This window comes from Girardinichthys multiradiatus, chromosome 20 (assembly GCF_021462225.1).
Source record: "Girardinichthys multiradiatus isolate DD_20200921_A chromosome 20, DD_fGirMul_XY1, whole genome shotgun sequence".
NCBI classification, from domain to species: domain Eukaryota; kingdom Metazoa; phylum Chordata; class Actinopteri; order Cyprinodontiformes; family Goodeidae; genus Girardinichthys; species Girardinichthys multiradiatus.
The window spans coordinates 36,617,182-36,631,681 of NC_061812.1; the positions used below are offsets into that span (position 1 = coordinate 36,617,182).

A 14,500-nucleotide genomic window follows, 5' to 3' on the forward strand; every position below is an offset into this window, starting at 1 on the left:
AGTTAAGAGAATGGCTTTGGGCTCAAGGTGAGGTTATTGGGTTGCTGGTGCAGTTATTGCTGAGGTGATACTAAAAATAGGATCCAAATAAAAAGTTAATGCAGAACTATTCTGGGTACTTGGGTTTCACGGCTTCTACAAATATCTATGAATGCATCCAAATTCCAAATCTTCATCAATTTGTCAAATCTGATGCCAAAGAATTTGAAAATGCTCCTGGACTGTGTTTCTAGTCTCATAAAGGAGCTCTTTTGATGGTATATATATCCTAGCTTTTCTTGGTTATCTTGTTCCAGTAAGAATAGTCAGGTTGAAGCAAGTGGTAAAGTTCTTTGGTCAGAGGGATTTTGAATATTTTCTACCCACTTCATTGTGTGCTTTTGACAATGTTTGTGGCCTCTTGGTCTTCACACTTGGACCTTTTTTACTGAAATTCATGGCTTGCATACATCTGAAAAAGTTCGCCTTTAGTGCTTCTCTCGCTGCATTTCAGATTCCTATCTTTGGTTAAATCCAAATTAAACTGGAAAACTGGGCATAAAACTGTCCATTTTACAGTAACAAGGATGAACAGTATTACATCCGCTCAGAGTTTTGTGCAGCAGGTTATCAACCTACTTCATAACTCCTGAGTTTACTCAGCTGTCTGCTTGCTTATTAAAAGTTCTTTACAGTGATAAAATTCCCCTATATTGAACTTAGTTCAAACTGGTGTTTATCAGGGAGAAGTGGTTAGGTCATAAGACTTTCTCCCTGACGGACTCAGAGCTTACGTCATTACTTCTGTTTAGGGGATCCATATCATCACAAGCTGCCAGTGCTATTTGAAAGCACACTTAGCAGCTAGCTGAGGAATCGTTTTCAGCCCTGTTTGTAGTCTTGGGTGGGGCAAAGCATTAGTCATCATTTTCATAGAAAGGCTAAGCCTTTCTCACCGTAGTTAGCTGAGGTATACAGCTGTCTGTTCACACATCACCTGGTTACTAATATTTGTGCAGTTGCTGTGCACAACTGATTGACGACCAGACCTCAAGTGTGTAGTTTCCTGTGCTTGTTATAGACTGCAGGTTTCATGAGGCATACCGTTTTCCTGCTCTGCCACACTTCTGGTCATGTGATGAGTCTGCCAACTGCACCATTCTTCTAGCTTCTGCTGCACCGTGTAGTCTCTGTTTTTTGGCCTCTGAATTAAAGCAAACGTTTTTTTTTGTTTTTTTTTTTTCAAACAATGTGGGTGCACTTATAGTTTTAGTTGAAGTGCATCAATCATATTCATATAGTGTAGATCAAGAAGTTGATTTCTGTAATATTTCTACATTCAAATCAGCATCATCCTAATTTTGCACAGTTCTGCTTTGCAACTGGTTCATACTTTAAATTTAAAGTTGGGTTCATACTGTGCGATTGTCAGCAGTCTTAGACAAAATCTGTCATTGTAAAAGAGGCAGAAATAGCTATCCGGTCATATGTTTGAATCGGTGGTCTGCTGCTGTTGTTCAATGGCTGCATTTCTCAGAGGATCATCTGAGAAGGAGTGGTGACGTGATTCAGTGTGGAAGGAGATCACCTCCTAAATAAAGAGCAAAGGTTTAGTGAGAAGAACAAGAATAAGAGATGACCTGTCAGAGCGATCTCAGTTTATTATGGAAGCAACTGCTGTCAATGTAAGTTCGCACTAAGAAAGTATAAGGCACTGGATATCTTACCCACAGCCTGGAATTTATCCTATTTTACCAAGTCGACTTTATTCATCGTACAGAGCAGTTATGTTGTCTCTGGATCAGTCACGGGGGCCTATTCAGATCCACATAGTAGACCCATCTAGTGGAACCTTTCTATCATCGGGTGGCAAATGAAGCATGCTCAGTGTAACAGTCACACCCCTCCGCCAATTCAACTCTCTTCTGACCTAATATGACCTATGACGAACATGAAGCAGTGGTAGAATATTCTGGGTAAATGTGCATTGTGACCACTGCTGGTACCAATGTTTGATTATTGTAGTCTTTTCTTAACCATGAGTACTTCCAGAGGTGTGTTCTTTACCTCAACCTTCTCTCCCTTTCTTCAAGGTCAATATGGTTGAACCCATTTCCCTGCCTGACATTTCTGATTCTGTTTTGTTGCACCAACAAGCATATAGTCTGGCATCTTCCATCATGCAGTATGACATAATTTAAAACTAACATTTTAAAATGTTGAGCTTGCACAGTGGGACATGTTCAGTTACGATTTTTGATATCACACTGATAGTTCTGCAGTGAGCTAAGACTAGAAAAAATGCTCTGAAGATCTGCTAGAGAGTGAATCTAGGGTTTGGACTTGATTTTAGTCTAAGGTATCAAACACATACAGGTGCTTAAACTGAAAATGTATTGTGCTCAAGGGTAATGTTCTGCATATATAGAATTTGCCATATGTTCCTGTAGATGGACAGATTATTATCTTCAATTATCTTCAAGCTGCCGCTGTAGAGGAGCCATGAGGAATGTAGGAATGCAGCAGTGAGAGGTCAAAGTCGGCAGAAAACTCCCAAAGTATTTAGGTTGTTCTTTGTTAGGTGAGCTTCTTTTATCAACCTTCTGAAGGGGATGCCTCTAGTTCTTTAAACATACTTTTAAGTCCATCCCTCCTCCATGAGTTTTAGTGGTTTATACTTACTTTTTAAATTCTTATTAATTTGCTGTTGTGTTACAGTATTTGTGCTTGAGGTGAAAAGATCAGCATAAGCCATGTATGAGGGCAGACGTTTTCTTCTAATCCCTTTGTTGAAAACAAAGGGATTTGGTCGATTAAGTGCTGCAACACTAGTTTTCAGTGCTGCCTTCCCTGTCTATATAAACGGCACTTGAATGAGGCGGGGACTTGTGCAATGCTTTTGAAGAAAGACTTAGCCTCAAGGGGAGGCCACAGTCAAGGTGTACTTCATGTTGCTAGGGCTGGGTTTTAAGATGACAATACATGTAAATGCACATGGATATCATTTTGCAGATGCAACATGCATTTTGTTCTGATCTTCATAGATTTTAAGTTTGTGACCTTACCCAGTGGCCTTACAGCCAGTGGAGCGTTGCAGGAATGACACCCATGGGTGAGCCTTCCTCTACCCCAAGTGTTTGCCCCTTATCTGTTCTTAGTTCAGACACATTGAAAAAAGCCCCAAGTGCTACAAAAATCTTAAAGAATCGCTTTCTTGTAGATTTTTCCAGCTAAAGTTTGACCAGTTCATGTATTTTAACGTAGCGATGATAAGATGCAGACTAGAGCCCTTAAAAAAAATTGTGAAATGAGCCTTTTGTTTTGTGCACAATCGGAACCTGTGAAGCCGATAATTCATTTTTTTTTTTTTTTTTTTGAATGCCACCTTGGGCAGAGATTCACAGCGCTTGTATAGAAGTTGCCATTATCTTTAGCTTTGACTGTGCACTTTGTGAACTGCTCAAATGCAAAATGCCCACAAAATTACAGCATAAGAATTTAGTCTACACGCATTATGTACAGCAATTTACATTAGCAGCACTATGTTCTATAAAGATCTAATAGTAATTTAGGAACGCATATGTTTACTGTGGCAACCATGACTGGATGACTTCCTCTATGGTGGGGGGGTCTGGGTGCTTGTGACCTCACTTCTTCCTTTGTATCACTTCCTTCTCTTTTTAAACAATCAGTCATCCAACAGGAAAGAAAATAAAGGAAAGGGAAGTAAGGTTTGTTTTCCCAACTATACCTGGACAGATATGAAGTTCAAAGTTCTGTTTGAATTGTTGATGATTCTCACTCTTTCAGCTGTCAGACAAGGACATTCTTGAATTTAATCGACCTTTACTTTAAAATTACCCTTTGAGAGAAACAAGGTGAACAGTGTGCAATTCACAATCCCAGATAGGGCTTTGGTTCGATTTGGTGTGAAAGGCAATCCCCAACTCTCCAGAGGAGCAATGATTTCTTAATCAGAAGTCACAGATTGCCGATAGTTAGGGTTGGTGCAACATGTTGTGGATCCTGTCGCTGTATGTGACCCCCCACCTTCTGTATTTCATCTGATTCTTTAATCAGAATGTTCTTCTTCTGTATATTGACTCAATATCAGCATTTTAAGAAAAATTTAAAATCTTTACAGGTACAATAACAGTCATCTGAGTCCATAAGGTTATTAGTCTCAGTATTTACAAACTTAGTTATGAACAAATAAACTGAATATGTTGACCAGCAGGCTCGGTTAGACACACAATGTTAAAACACCACACGATGTACTAGGGTGGAAAGGAAACTCACAGCAGCAAACCCAACCCAGCATCAGAGGTGTGGACGTTCTCCACTCTTTATTCATGCCTTGTAAAAGAACTGGGCTGGGCCCTGCTGCAAAATCCGGCTCCACCTGGAGACTGTGGCATGCTTCCAACATACAGACTACAAACTGTTTATTTTGTACACTTTTTGCGACGTTATACTGTGAAATGTAAGATGCATTTCCTATACTTATTCATTACAGAGTAAATGAACAAAGCAAGTATATGCTTTCCTTTAGTTTACAGGTAGATTGAATTGGTCAATGAATTTTTAGATTTAATAGAAGTTATTCCTACCGTTGTGAAGCTTTCTTAACGAAAGGAAAAAACAAAGAAAATAAGTGAATCCTTATTGCATAAATTATTAAAGCAATGATAGCTACTGTATGGTATTTCCTAATGCATTATTATATGCAGTGCTGGTCAGATGTTTACCTACATTCACCTTGGGCTTGAATGCATTTATCATTTGAATAATTTATTTGAAATATTTATTTCAGAATTGAATGATACAACAAAGAATTTGAACTATCTGTAAAAAATGAATTTTGATACAGAGTTCATAAATATACATACACCTTCACTAATATTTTTGCTAAACCTCTTTTAGCAGGTTGCAGTGAAACCAGTTGCTTTTTGTAGCCATGTGGCCTGATAGGATTCTGAATGGATGCTTGACCACACCTCTTATCAGAAATGATAGAGTTCATTGTAATTCATTGGTTTCCTGGCACAGGAAACCAATGAATTACAATGGCCAGGAATGGCCTTTATGCATATTGCATACATTTTTTATTGTATTGAGTTTTAAGCTTTAAGAAGGCCTTTCTAGAAGTCTAATGTCTGCTTTATCAATTCCAGAACTAGTTTGGACGTGGGCTAGGGATCACTTTGCTGTTGGAACACCTAAATAAGTCAAAGTTTCAACAGGTTAGCTGCTGATTTTAGGAAAGGTTAATTTATATGGCAGCAGTCCTATATCTTCATTATTCCAGCTGTTCTGTGCAAAACACCAGCACCACCTGTAGCAAAACCGCCCAATAGCACAATGCTACCACCACCATGCTTGGCAGTTCATACAGTGCTCTTGTGTTTGAAAGCCTTTCATCATTCCTGTTCTCAGTCCTTGTCTGTCTATTCACTGCATATTTCGGTCGACCTTTAAAGCCTTGATTTAGAAGCAGAGGCCTCTTTTTTGGTTGGAACCCTCTAAGTCTGTGTTGGTGAGGAAACTCACTTTACTGTGGAAAATGTCACTGGTGTACCATCAGTTTCCCGCTGATGATTGGCTTGAGCCTTGATAGTTCCTGGGTTGTTCTTGAACATCATAACCAATTTCATTTCATCAGGATGGCAGTTTGTGTCAGAAGATTAAATTTGAACGCCATGTTCCAACAGGTCAATGACCCCAAACACTCATGAAAACTGGTTTTGGAACTGATAAATCAGATAATATTGAGGTTCTGAAGGGGTACCCGACTTCAGTGGTATAGTGGTTGAACTCTGACTTGAACTCTAACTGCTCAAATATCAAGACACTAGTTTCAGAAGCTTGTCGATTGCTATGAAAGCTTGTTAATAAGAGACATTTAATCAAGTATTACTGAAGAGGTATGTATATATTTGAGCCTATTACTATCATTTTGACCATGTGTGGTTGAGGCAAAAATTCACAATAGATTTAATCCATGAGGAGTACATGTATTCATGTGACTGGCACTCTGTGCATGCTTTTGCTAAGCCAAGTTAAAAGCTGGTCTTAAATGACCTTTCGATTGGTTTAACTGGTTATTCAGAATGCAGTGATCCAGTCCAGATTACATTTTCTTTGGGCTACGAATTGTTTTATTCCTCTTCTATCTTTTTTTTGGCTAAAGTAGTTTTATTGTGGTCCCAAATGTTTTGCCTGGAGTTATCTCAAATAAAGGTAAAATAGTGTTAACTCTAAATGTGTGTTTTAGAATGGACACTTGAAGGTAAGTAAGTAGATTAGGATTTATTTTACTGCACCTGACCTCAGCTGAAGAGTTGATTGCTGTCCCAGCTCTCTGTTGCTGAGGTGACCGCAGACAACAATAGTGTTGAGTGTCTTGGCACTGTGTTGTCAAGCAGCAGTCACACCCTGCAGCCAGGAATGTACCACTGGATTCATCCACCTCTGACTGGGTTCATGATCAAACTGCTGTCATGTGATTTTACTTTTTGTTTAATTAATTATTTCATTAATTTCCTATATCTTGACTCCGAAACTGTGTAGATTCGTTTCTGCATGTTTTCCAGAACTGATATTCATGGAATGTGGTGTTTTTTTTTATTGTTCCTTCTCTTGTGAAATCCAAATGTTCAGGTGTGGATCTTTTGTGTAATTAAGATGTTTTCTTGCACTCACTGCACATGTGTGACATGTCTTTTTTTTCTTTGTGTGTGTTTTTCTTTCCGCAGTCTCAGTCAAGTCAGTCAACACCCAAACCGGCACCTCAGGTCTCTAAGCCGAGCACTGCACAGTTCGAGGTATCAGGCATGCCTTTGTAATGTGATTCAACCCCTTTTCTACTTCCTACTTTTTTCTCCAAAGGGAACCATTTGTTGAGCGCTCCAGCGCTAGGTTGAAAGGGAGCATCAACAAAATGTTCCCTTTCCCTCAGTTCAGACATAGTAGGGGTGACACACACTTGTGCATAAAAACCCACCACAGAAGCATTAGATTGTCAGATGGTTAATGCTGAATTGCAGACTGGTAAATAATAAAATTCTTAAATTTAAAATATTAAATTTTTAATTCAGAGCCTTCTTAAAGAAATGTTCACGAACCTTTAACATTTTGGATTTTGTCATGTTACAACCACAAACTTCACATTTAACCATTCTTCAATTTTATGGAGGGCCTCATTGAGGAGCTATTATTACTATTATCATTATTATTGTTTTTGGAGCATTTTGTTAGTTGATAATGATGACGACTACAGCGCAGCGAAGTTCTGGTCACGTGACTTTTTTTTTTCTTCAACAACAACAACAAGGAAGTGCTTCTGCTTTTTATAGACCCAGTTAAACATTTTACTCATCGTGTCAGCTTTACAGTTAACAATAGCAAAAACCACAACATAACGTTAGACCAGAATAAACAGAATCTCTAACTAGCAGCCTATGTGGCTCACCCAGCCTCTTAGTATGCTACAGTATATTTTTCATCTTTTCCACTTTTTTTCTACAGCATCCTATTGCAGCTCTGGCTGTATGTTGAGGGTCTTTGTCCTGTTGGAAGGTGAACTCCCACCCATGTCTTAAATCTTTTGCATCTCAGGTTTTCTTGCCCTGGCCTTTAGCTCCATCCTTCTTCACATTAATTCTGACCAACGTCCTGTCCATACTGAAGAAAACCATTCCCATGTATGATGCTGTCCCCACCAGTGGTGATTATGTGTTCAGGGACATGTGCAACGCCACACATCTCACTTTACATTTGGTCCAGAATTTCATTTTTAGCGTCATTTAACTAGAGGACCTTTCTTCTTCATGTTTTTGTTGTGCCCTACATGGTTGGTGGCCTACTGCTAACAGGACTTCTTATGTTGCTTTGTTTTGTGCATAAGTAACGTTCCTGATCATACTGTTGACAGACTCTCCCACCTGAGCAATGGATTTTCGCAGCTCCTCCAGGCAAAGCTAAACGCAGTCACAATCCTCAAATCTTTATTTGTGAAATTAGTAAAAACCACATATCCTATTGTATCCAAATTACATATATGTGCTAATTTTGGTAGGTCTAAAAAATAAAATGTTATTAAAGTAGGTCAAAGTAAATGGTTGTAATGTGACACAATGTAACCAGTTTTAATATTTAGGAGATATAATAATTTCTGTAAGTTAAAATATAAAAAGGCATACTTTTTGGGCATTAGGGATCATTTCGGCTTTTCATGCATCCTATGTCCACATTTTCCTGCCCTACTAGTTGAAACAATAAGTCTTTGAATGACAACACCTTTAACACTTCATAAAAGAAGTAGAGTGTCCTACTTAACTGTGTTTTATTTACTTGCAGACAGTGTTTGACACAACAGCAGTGCCAGCTTAAGTGCTTTTATTGTCCATCAACCATGAAGCTTAGACGGCGTCAGGATTCTGTCCTGTTATCTTTGTTTTTATGCACATTTTACAAAACAGCAACGCTTCTCTGTGAATAGCATGTTACACTAGCATGTTTGGTAATTGCAGTGAAACAGGAATGTATTTTAAGGCAGCGATCACACAGAGGCTCCTTTTGCTGTAAAGGAATAGGTCAAAATGTTTTGAGACCTTAGGTCTTCTTCAACACCACTAATGCGAAGCGTTTTACTGATTTACTGATTTTGAATACAGCATCACGACAAAAATTGGATCAATAAAATGGAGAGTTAAAGCTACCTTATTTTGACATATCAGCGTTTAGCCTTTTTAAATGTAAACACAAGTCTTCATGTGCATGTGGAGAATGTAGATCTTGTCATAGCAGCTGTTTGACGGCTGCTATGACTGGTCTCTGATTTTTAGCCTCTTTTGTCCATCCATGAGCACTTCTACCCTTGTCTTCTTCAACTCCTCTCACCTCCTCTCACTCTTTTCAGCATCCGACTATAACAGTAACCTCATCAACACCCGTAACTCTCTGGTCATCTAGTGTGGAAATTATTTGCCAGTTGGATCTATCTGACATCAATCCTCCTGCAGCAGCAAGTTGTGTAGCCTGGCAAAAGCCACAATGCTATGACAAGATTTACTGTCATATCGAGCTGAAAATTACCTTGGTTCCCGGAAGAGGCTGCTTTAGTGTGAGGGTGTCAAGCATGTGGCCCACGGGCCATTTGACGACCTTGGAATAATTTTGTGTGGCCCCCTGAACTAAAAGAAAGATTGATGCAGATGGATGCAATATCTTTTCAGTAATAGGTTAAAATCTTCTTAAAACGTAAAATGTTAAGTACAATACAAAGTATTCATCTTTTATTAATTGACTTTCCAGCTTTCAATTTAGTATGACTACAAACATCTGGTGGTTTTACTTAAAAAAAACAAAAAACTTGGGTGCATCCATTCAATAAACTTTGCAAAGTGCTTTTGAAGAAAAATTGGGCTGTATAATATTCTTGTTGCCAAGAAACAAAAATTCAAGATGAAAGAATTGGACCAAAAATTCATCCAGAAAATAATAGGAAACTCAGTGCCTTCTCTTTTAATGAGGCTGATGTGCAAGACTCTATGAAAGTATTTTTTTCAGTAATTATTTTATAAAACATTTCCATTTTTGTGGCCCCAGAAGTATTTTTAACTTGTCAAACTTGCCTCCTGTGGAATGTGGACATCCCTGCTCCATTGGAAAGGCCAATAGCTTCACTCTCCCTCCAGAACTATTCCTAATTTTCCAGATTGCTTTTATGGCTGTTTACTGCAGATAATTAACTACAGATAACTACACTGGATACCCTAAATGGCAATAAGTATATGTGAGGCAATAACTATCCAGACCAACTATAACTTAATAACAATTGCATAAATGTGAAGGACGTCTGGTGCAACCAGAACTTTGGGTCTATATTAAAGCTGTATTAAAAACTGACATTGTAATAGCACTGTAGTTTTCTGAAGCACTTCCCCATACTTGGTGCATTGCAGAAAGCACCATCAGGATCCGCCATGACCGCAAAGCCCGGGGTAGTTATCACAGCAGCAGGCGGGGCCACAAGGAGTGGTGTTACAGCAGGAGCGGCTGCTAAAGCTGAAACTGCAGGAAAGGATTCACCTAAAGCCAAACCAGAGGTAGATTGATCCTGTAGATTGATCCTGGGGATCAACGTAAAACAGGAGAACACTTCTAGCAGTTTGGTGTCACATTATGCGACACTTTCTTCTTTTGGTCTAAACACTTGGTGTTCTCATTAAGGGAAAGTTGGTATTTCTTCTCTATTCTGTAACGCAAAAACAAAATATTCTGTAATGCAAAAACAAAACAAAAGAGCAAAGCGTACCGGAGTCAAATTCCTTGTTTGTATGTATTCTGATTCTACTGGCTTAATTTATTTACCGTCTCTATGGTACAGGCCATCTACTTGTCTTGATCTCTCACATGTGTCAGAAGCTGGTCACTTGCTGTGCTTCTTAAATGGGTTCTCATGTCATGCCGCTTGGGCTCCTCACACTCTGCACCGCTGACCTCATGAATAACTTTCTCAATCTTTTTTTATACACATCCTCCTTGGCTGACGGCTAACACTGAGCTGGCTGGTGTTACTGTCATCGACAAGTCATCAGCAGAGACTAATATCGGGGTGTCAAAACAATACAAAACAAAAACAATGCCCACTACATTGTTGTTTGTTTTGTTTTATTAGTCAAAAAGCACCAAATTTGATCAGAGGTCAAATTTCTCAGTTTTACCTCTGAATCCAACCCGAGCCGAGGTTAAAATACAATGCCTTGCAAAAGTATTCATTCACCTGGGAATCTTTTTAACTTTTTCACAGCATAACCAAACCCTTTAATGTATTTTACTGGGATGTTCCATAATAGACAAATACAAAGTGGCACATAATTCTGAAGTGGATTAAAAATGGACCATAGCTTTTAATGTGTCTTTTTTTTGCAGATAAAAATGTTGAAGTGGTGGAACATATGTATTCAGCCCACCTGTACTGTGGTACCCCTAAACAGAATCCAGTGAAACAAAATGCCTTCGGAAGTCACCTCATTAGTAAATGTACCTGTGTGTTGTCTGATCTCAGTATAAAACTAGTCATTCTGTGAAAGGTCTCGGAGGTTTGTTAGTGAACATTACTGCACAAACTGAATCATGAAGACCCAGAAGCAAAGCTGACCGGTCGAGGAGAAAGTTGTAGAGAAGCTTGAAGGTAGAGGATCAGCTTCCAACAACATGACCCTCAGCATATAGCCAAAGCTGCAATGGAACAGTATGGATTAGCTCCTTTCATCTGTTAGAATGGCCTAATCAAAGTCAAGACAAATATCATGTTGGGAATCTATGGAAACACTTGAAAGGTGATGTTCACAGACATTATGCATATATTCTGACTGAGCTTGAGCTATTTTGCAAAGACAAGTTGTAAAGAGTCTGATAGAGATACTTTGAAAGACTTGCTGCCGTATTTGGAGTGGAAGTTGTTTCAGTAAAGTATGGAATCAGTGGGACTGAATACTAATGCGTGCAGAACTTTTAAGGTTACCTATTGTGAAAAAGTTGAAAAAACATGTACCCTTATCCTTACACTTCGTGTTTATGTACTTCTTTGTGGTGGTCAAAGACATAAAACTCCAGTAAAACATATTGAAATTTGGGGTTGAAAGGTGAACATACTGTTGCAAGGCACTGTATCCATTTTAAATAATTTAGTTTCTCTTCGTTTTCCATAACAACCTCAGCATTTCTTATGCACTCACTTACAGTACAGACCAAAGGTTTGGACACACCTTCTCATTTAAAGAGTTGTCTTTATTTTTATGACTATGAATATTGGAGCTTCACACTGAAGGCATCAAAACTATGAATTAGCACATGTGGAATTATATACTGAACAAAAAAGTGTAAAACAACTGAAAATATGTCTTATATTCTAGGTTCTTCAAAGTAGCCACCTTTTGCTTTGATTACTGCTCCACACACTCTTGGCATTCTGTTGATGAACTTCAAGAGGTAGTCACCTGAAATGGTTTTCCAACAGTCTTGAAGGAGTTCCCAGAGATGCTTAGCACTTGTTGGCCCTTTTTCCTTCACTCTGCGGTCCAGCTCACCCCAAACCATCTCAATTGGGTTCAGGTCCGGTGTCTGTGGAGGCCAGGTCATCTGGCGCAGCACCCCATCACTCTCCTTGGTCAAATAGCCCTTACACAGCCTGGAGGTGTGTTTGGGGTCATTGTCCTGTTGAAAAATAAATGATGGTCCAACTAAACACAAACCGGATGGAATAGCATGCCACTGCAAGATGCTGTGGTAGCCATGCTGGTTCAGTATGCCTTCAATTTTGAATAAATCCCCAACAGTGTCACCAGCAAAGCACCCCCACACCATCACACCTCCTCCTCCATGCTTCACGGTGGGAACCAGGCATGTAGAGTCCATCAGTTCACCTCTTCTGTGCTGCACAAAGACACGGTGGTTGGAACCAAAGATCTCAAACTTGGACTCATCAGACCAAAGCACAGATTTCCACTGGTCTAATGTCCATTCCTTGTGTTCTTTAGCCCAAACAAGTCTCTTCTGCTTGTTGCCTGTCCTCAGCAGTGGTTTCCTAGCAGCTATTTTACCATGAAGGCCTGATTCACACAATCTCCTCTTAACAGTTGTTCTAGAGATGTGTCTGCTGCTAAAACTCTGTGTGGCATTGACCTGTTCTCTAATCTGAGCTGCTGTTAACCTGCCAACAAGTGCTAAGCATCTCTGGGAACTCCTTCAAGACTGTTGGAAAACCAGTTCAGGTGACTACCTCTTGAAACTCATCAACAGAATACCAAGAGTGTGCGGAACAGTAATCAAAGCAAAAGGTGGCTACTTTGAAGAACCTAGAATATAAGACATATTTTCAGTTGTTTTACACTTTTTTGTTCAGTATATAATTCCACATGTGTTAATTCATAGTTTTGATGCCTTCAGTGTGAAGCTACAATATTCATAGTCATGAAAATAAAGACAACTCTTTGAATGAGGTGTGTTCAAACTTTTGGTCTGTAGTGTATTTGCTTGAAGATACTGTAAACACTTTGGGTTTTCATATCATCACTTGGCTACATGTCTGTAGGCTTCCCCAGGCTTCCAAGTCAAAGCAACAGTCCATTCTCCAGCTGCTGGAACAGCTGGAACCACTGCAAAGACCAAACCCAAAGACACAGCCAAGGTAGACTGCGCTTTCAGTCCGGGATGACCCAGCTGGGGTGCATCATATCTTTTAAGGATGTCTTGCTTTTCTCTCTTTGCTTTGTTCTACTTCTTTGAGTTTCAGAGTTTAACAGTGTTTAGTTTGTGTCTCTACTTGGAAACATCTCCTTTAGACACTGCTGTAGGAATTTCCTTTCAAACTGCTTTGGTCTCCTTTAAACATTGAGGTTGAACTTTTTAGGAAGCATGAGTGACCCTGAATTCTCACCCTCCAGCTCTTTGCTCAGCATGACACAGATCTGCAAACATTGGTCTGAAGAACTAAATAAAAAGGAATGTTGTGCATTTTTTTTGTTTTATTTGTGCCCTTGCATCAGTTTCCTTAAACATTTTTCACCTCACAATGCTGAAGGAGGCTTTTCTTCTCTGTGGACATTGGTGACTCACTTTCCTGCCTCCCATGTGCTATTTGTGTGTATTGCACAATTTGCATATACACACCAGACATGACCTCGGCCTGTAAATCAGTTAAATTTTTTGCCTTTTAGAGCACTCCGATCACAACAGTCAAAGCCGAGGCACCTAAAGCTGATGTTGATAAAACGTCTAAACCAGCTGCAGCAGCTGTGACTGGAAATGTTTTGGCACAAGCGAAGAAAGAGGACACTAAGACAGCACAAACAAAGGTAGATTATCATAATCTAACCTATGGTGGAGGCTGGCTAAAACGTTTTTCTTCAACTGCTGATAGATTTCCCTTCTTGCATTTTTACAATCAGGAAACTTAACATATTCTCCAGATTGCATTCAGTTGTGTAAACAAAGCATACGTTCTTTATAACTCTGATACTAATCTATGTTCCAGGTGCAGGTGGAGGTTCCTCCCTCTGCAGCAAAACCAGCTGCAGCCAAACAGGTAAAGCCATCTTCAAGCCCTGTGTGTTTGCCTTGCAAAGCTTGTTGCTTGCTTGTGGCATGCTGAGTTCTGTTGCTTGTGCAGGCCTCTGCTGCGGATCCACTCGATTGCCTGGTCAGCACGCTACCATCAGCTGATTCTGTTGCACCCTCACAGCCTGCTTACACAAGGCCAGAGGCTGTAGAGGTACAGCGTAGGCACAGCTTTGCATGCATTTCATCCTGTATTTGTTGGGAAAATGAACGCTAACTTGCATGGCTCTGCTATGTGTAATTGTATGGTGCATGTTTCTTAGCATGTAGTCACCTTTGAGACAGTGGAGAAGTGTGGAGAAAGGGACGGCACGCTGCCTCCGGAATACCAATGGAGAAATATGGTCAGTTTGCTGCTTCTTGCAAATGTTGTTTTGCTTCGCAGCTTCAGCTCTTT

General features: G+C 39.6%; 1 protein-coding gene across 34 annotated transcripts in view; it reads left to right on the forward strand.

Moving 5' to 3' along the window:
• cast (calpastatin) overlaps positions 1–14,500 on the forward strand; it is a 54,958-nt gene that overhangs the window by 25,602 nt on the left and 14,856 nt on the right. For 7 of the 34 annotated variants that reach the window (XM_047347110.1, XM_047347115.1, XM_047347113.1 and 4 more), the window contains 7 exons: positions 6,735–6,803; positions 9,945–10,088; positions 13,079–13,174; positions 13,704–13,841; positions 14,021–14,071; positions 14,156–14,257; positions 14,367–14,447. In XM_047347110.1, coding sequence (XP_047203066.1) covers positions 6,735–6,803; positions 9,945–10,088; positions 13,079–13,174; positions 13,704–13,841; positions 14,021–14,071; positions 14,156–14,257; positions 14,367–14,447 — 681 coding nt within the window. The remainder of the gene's footprint in view (positions 1–6,734; positions 6,804–9,944; positions 10,089–13,078; positions 13,175–13,703; positions 13,842–14,020; positions 14,072–14,155; positions 14,258–14,366; positions 14,448–14,500) is intronic. The other 27 variants (XM_047347120.1, XM_047347125.1, XM_047347128.1 and 24 more) reach the window with 11 other exon arrangements.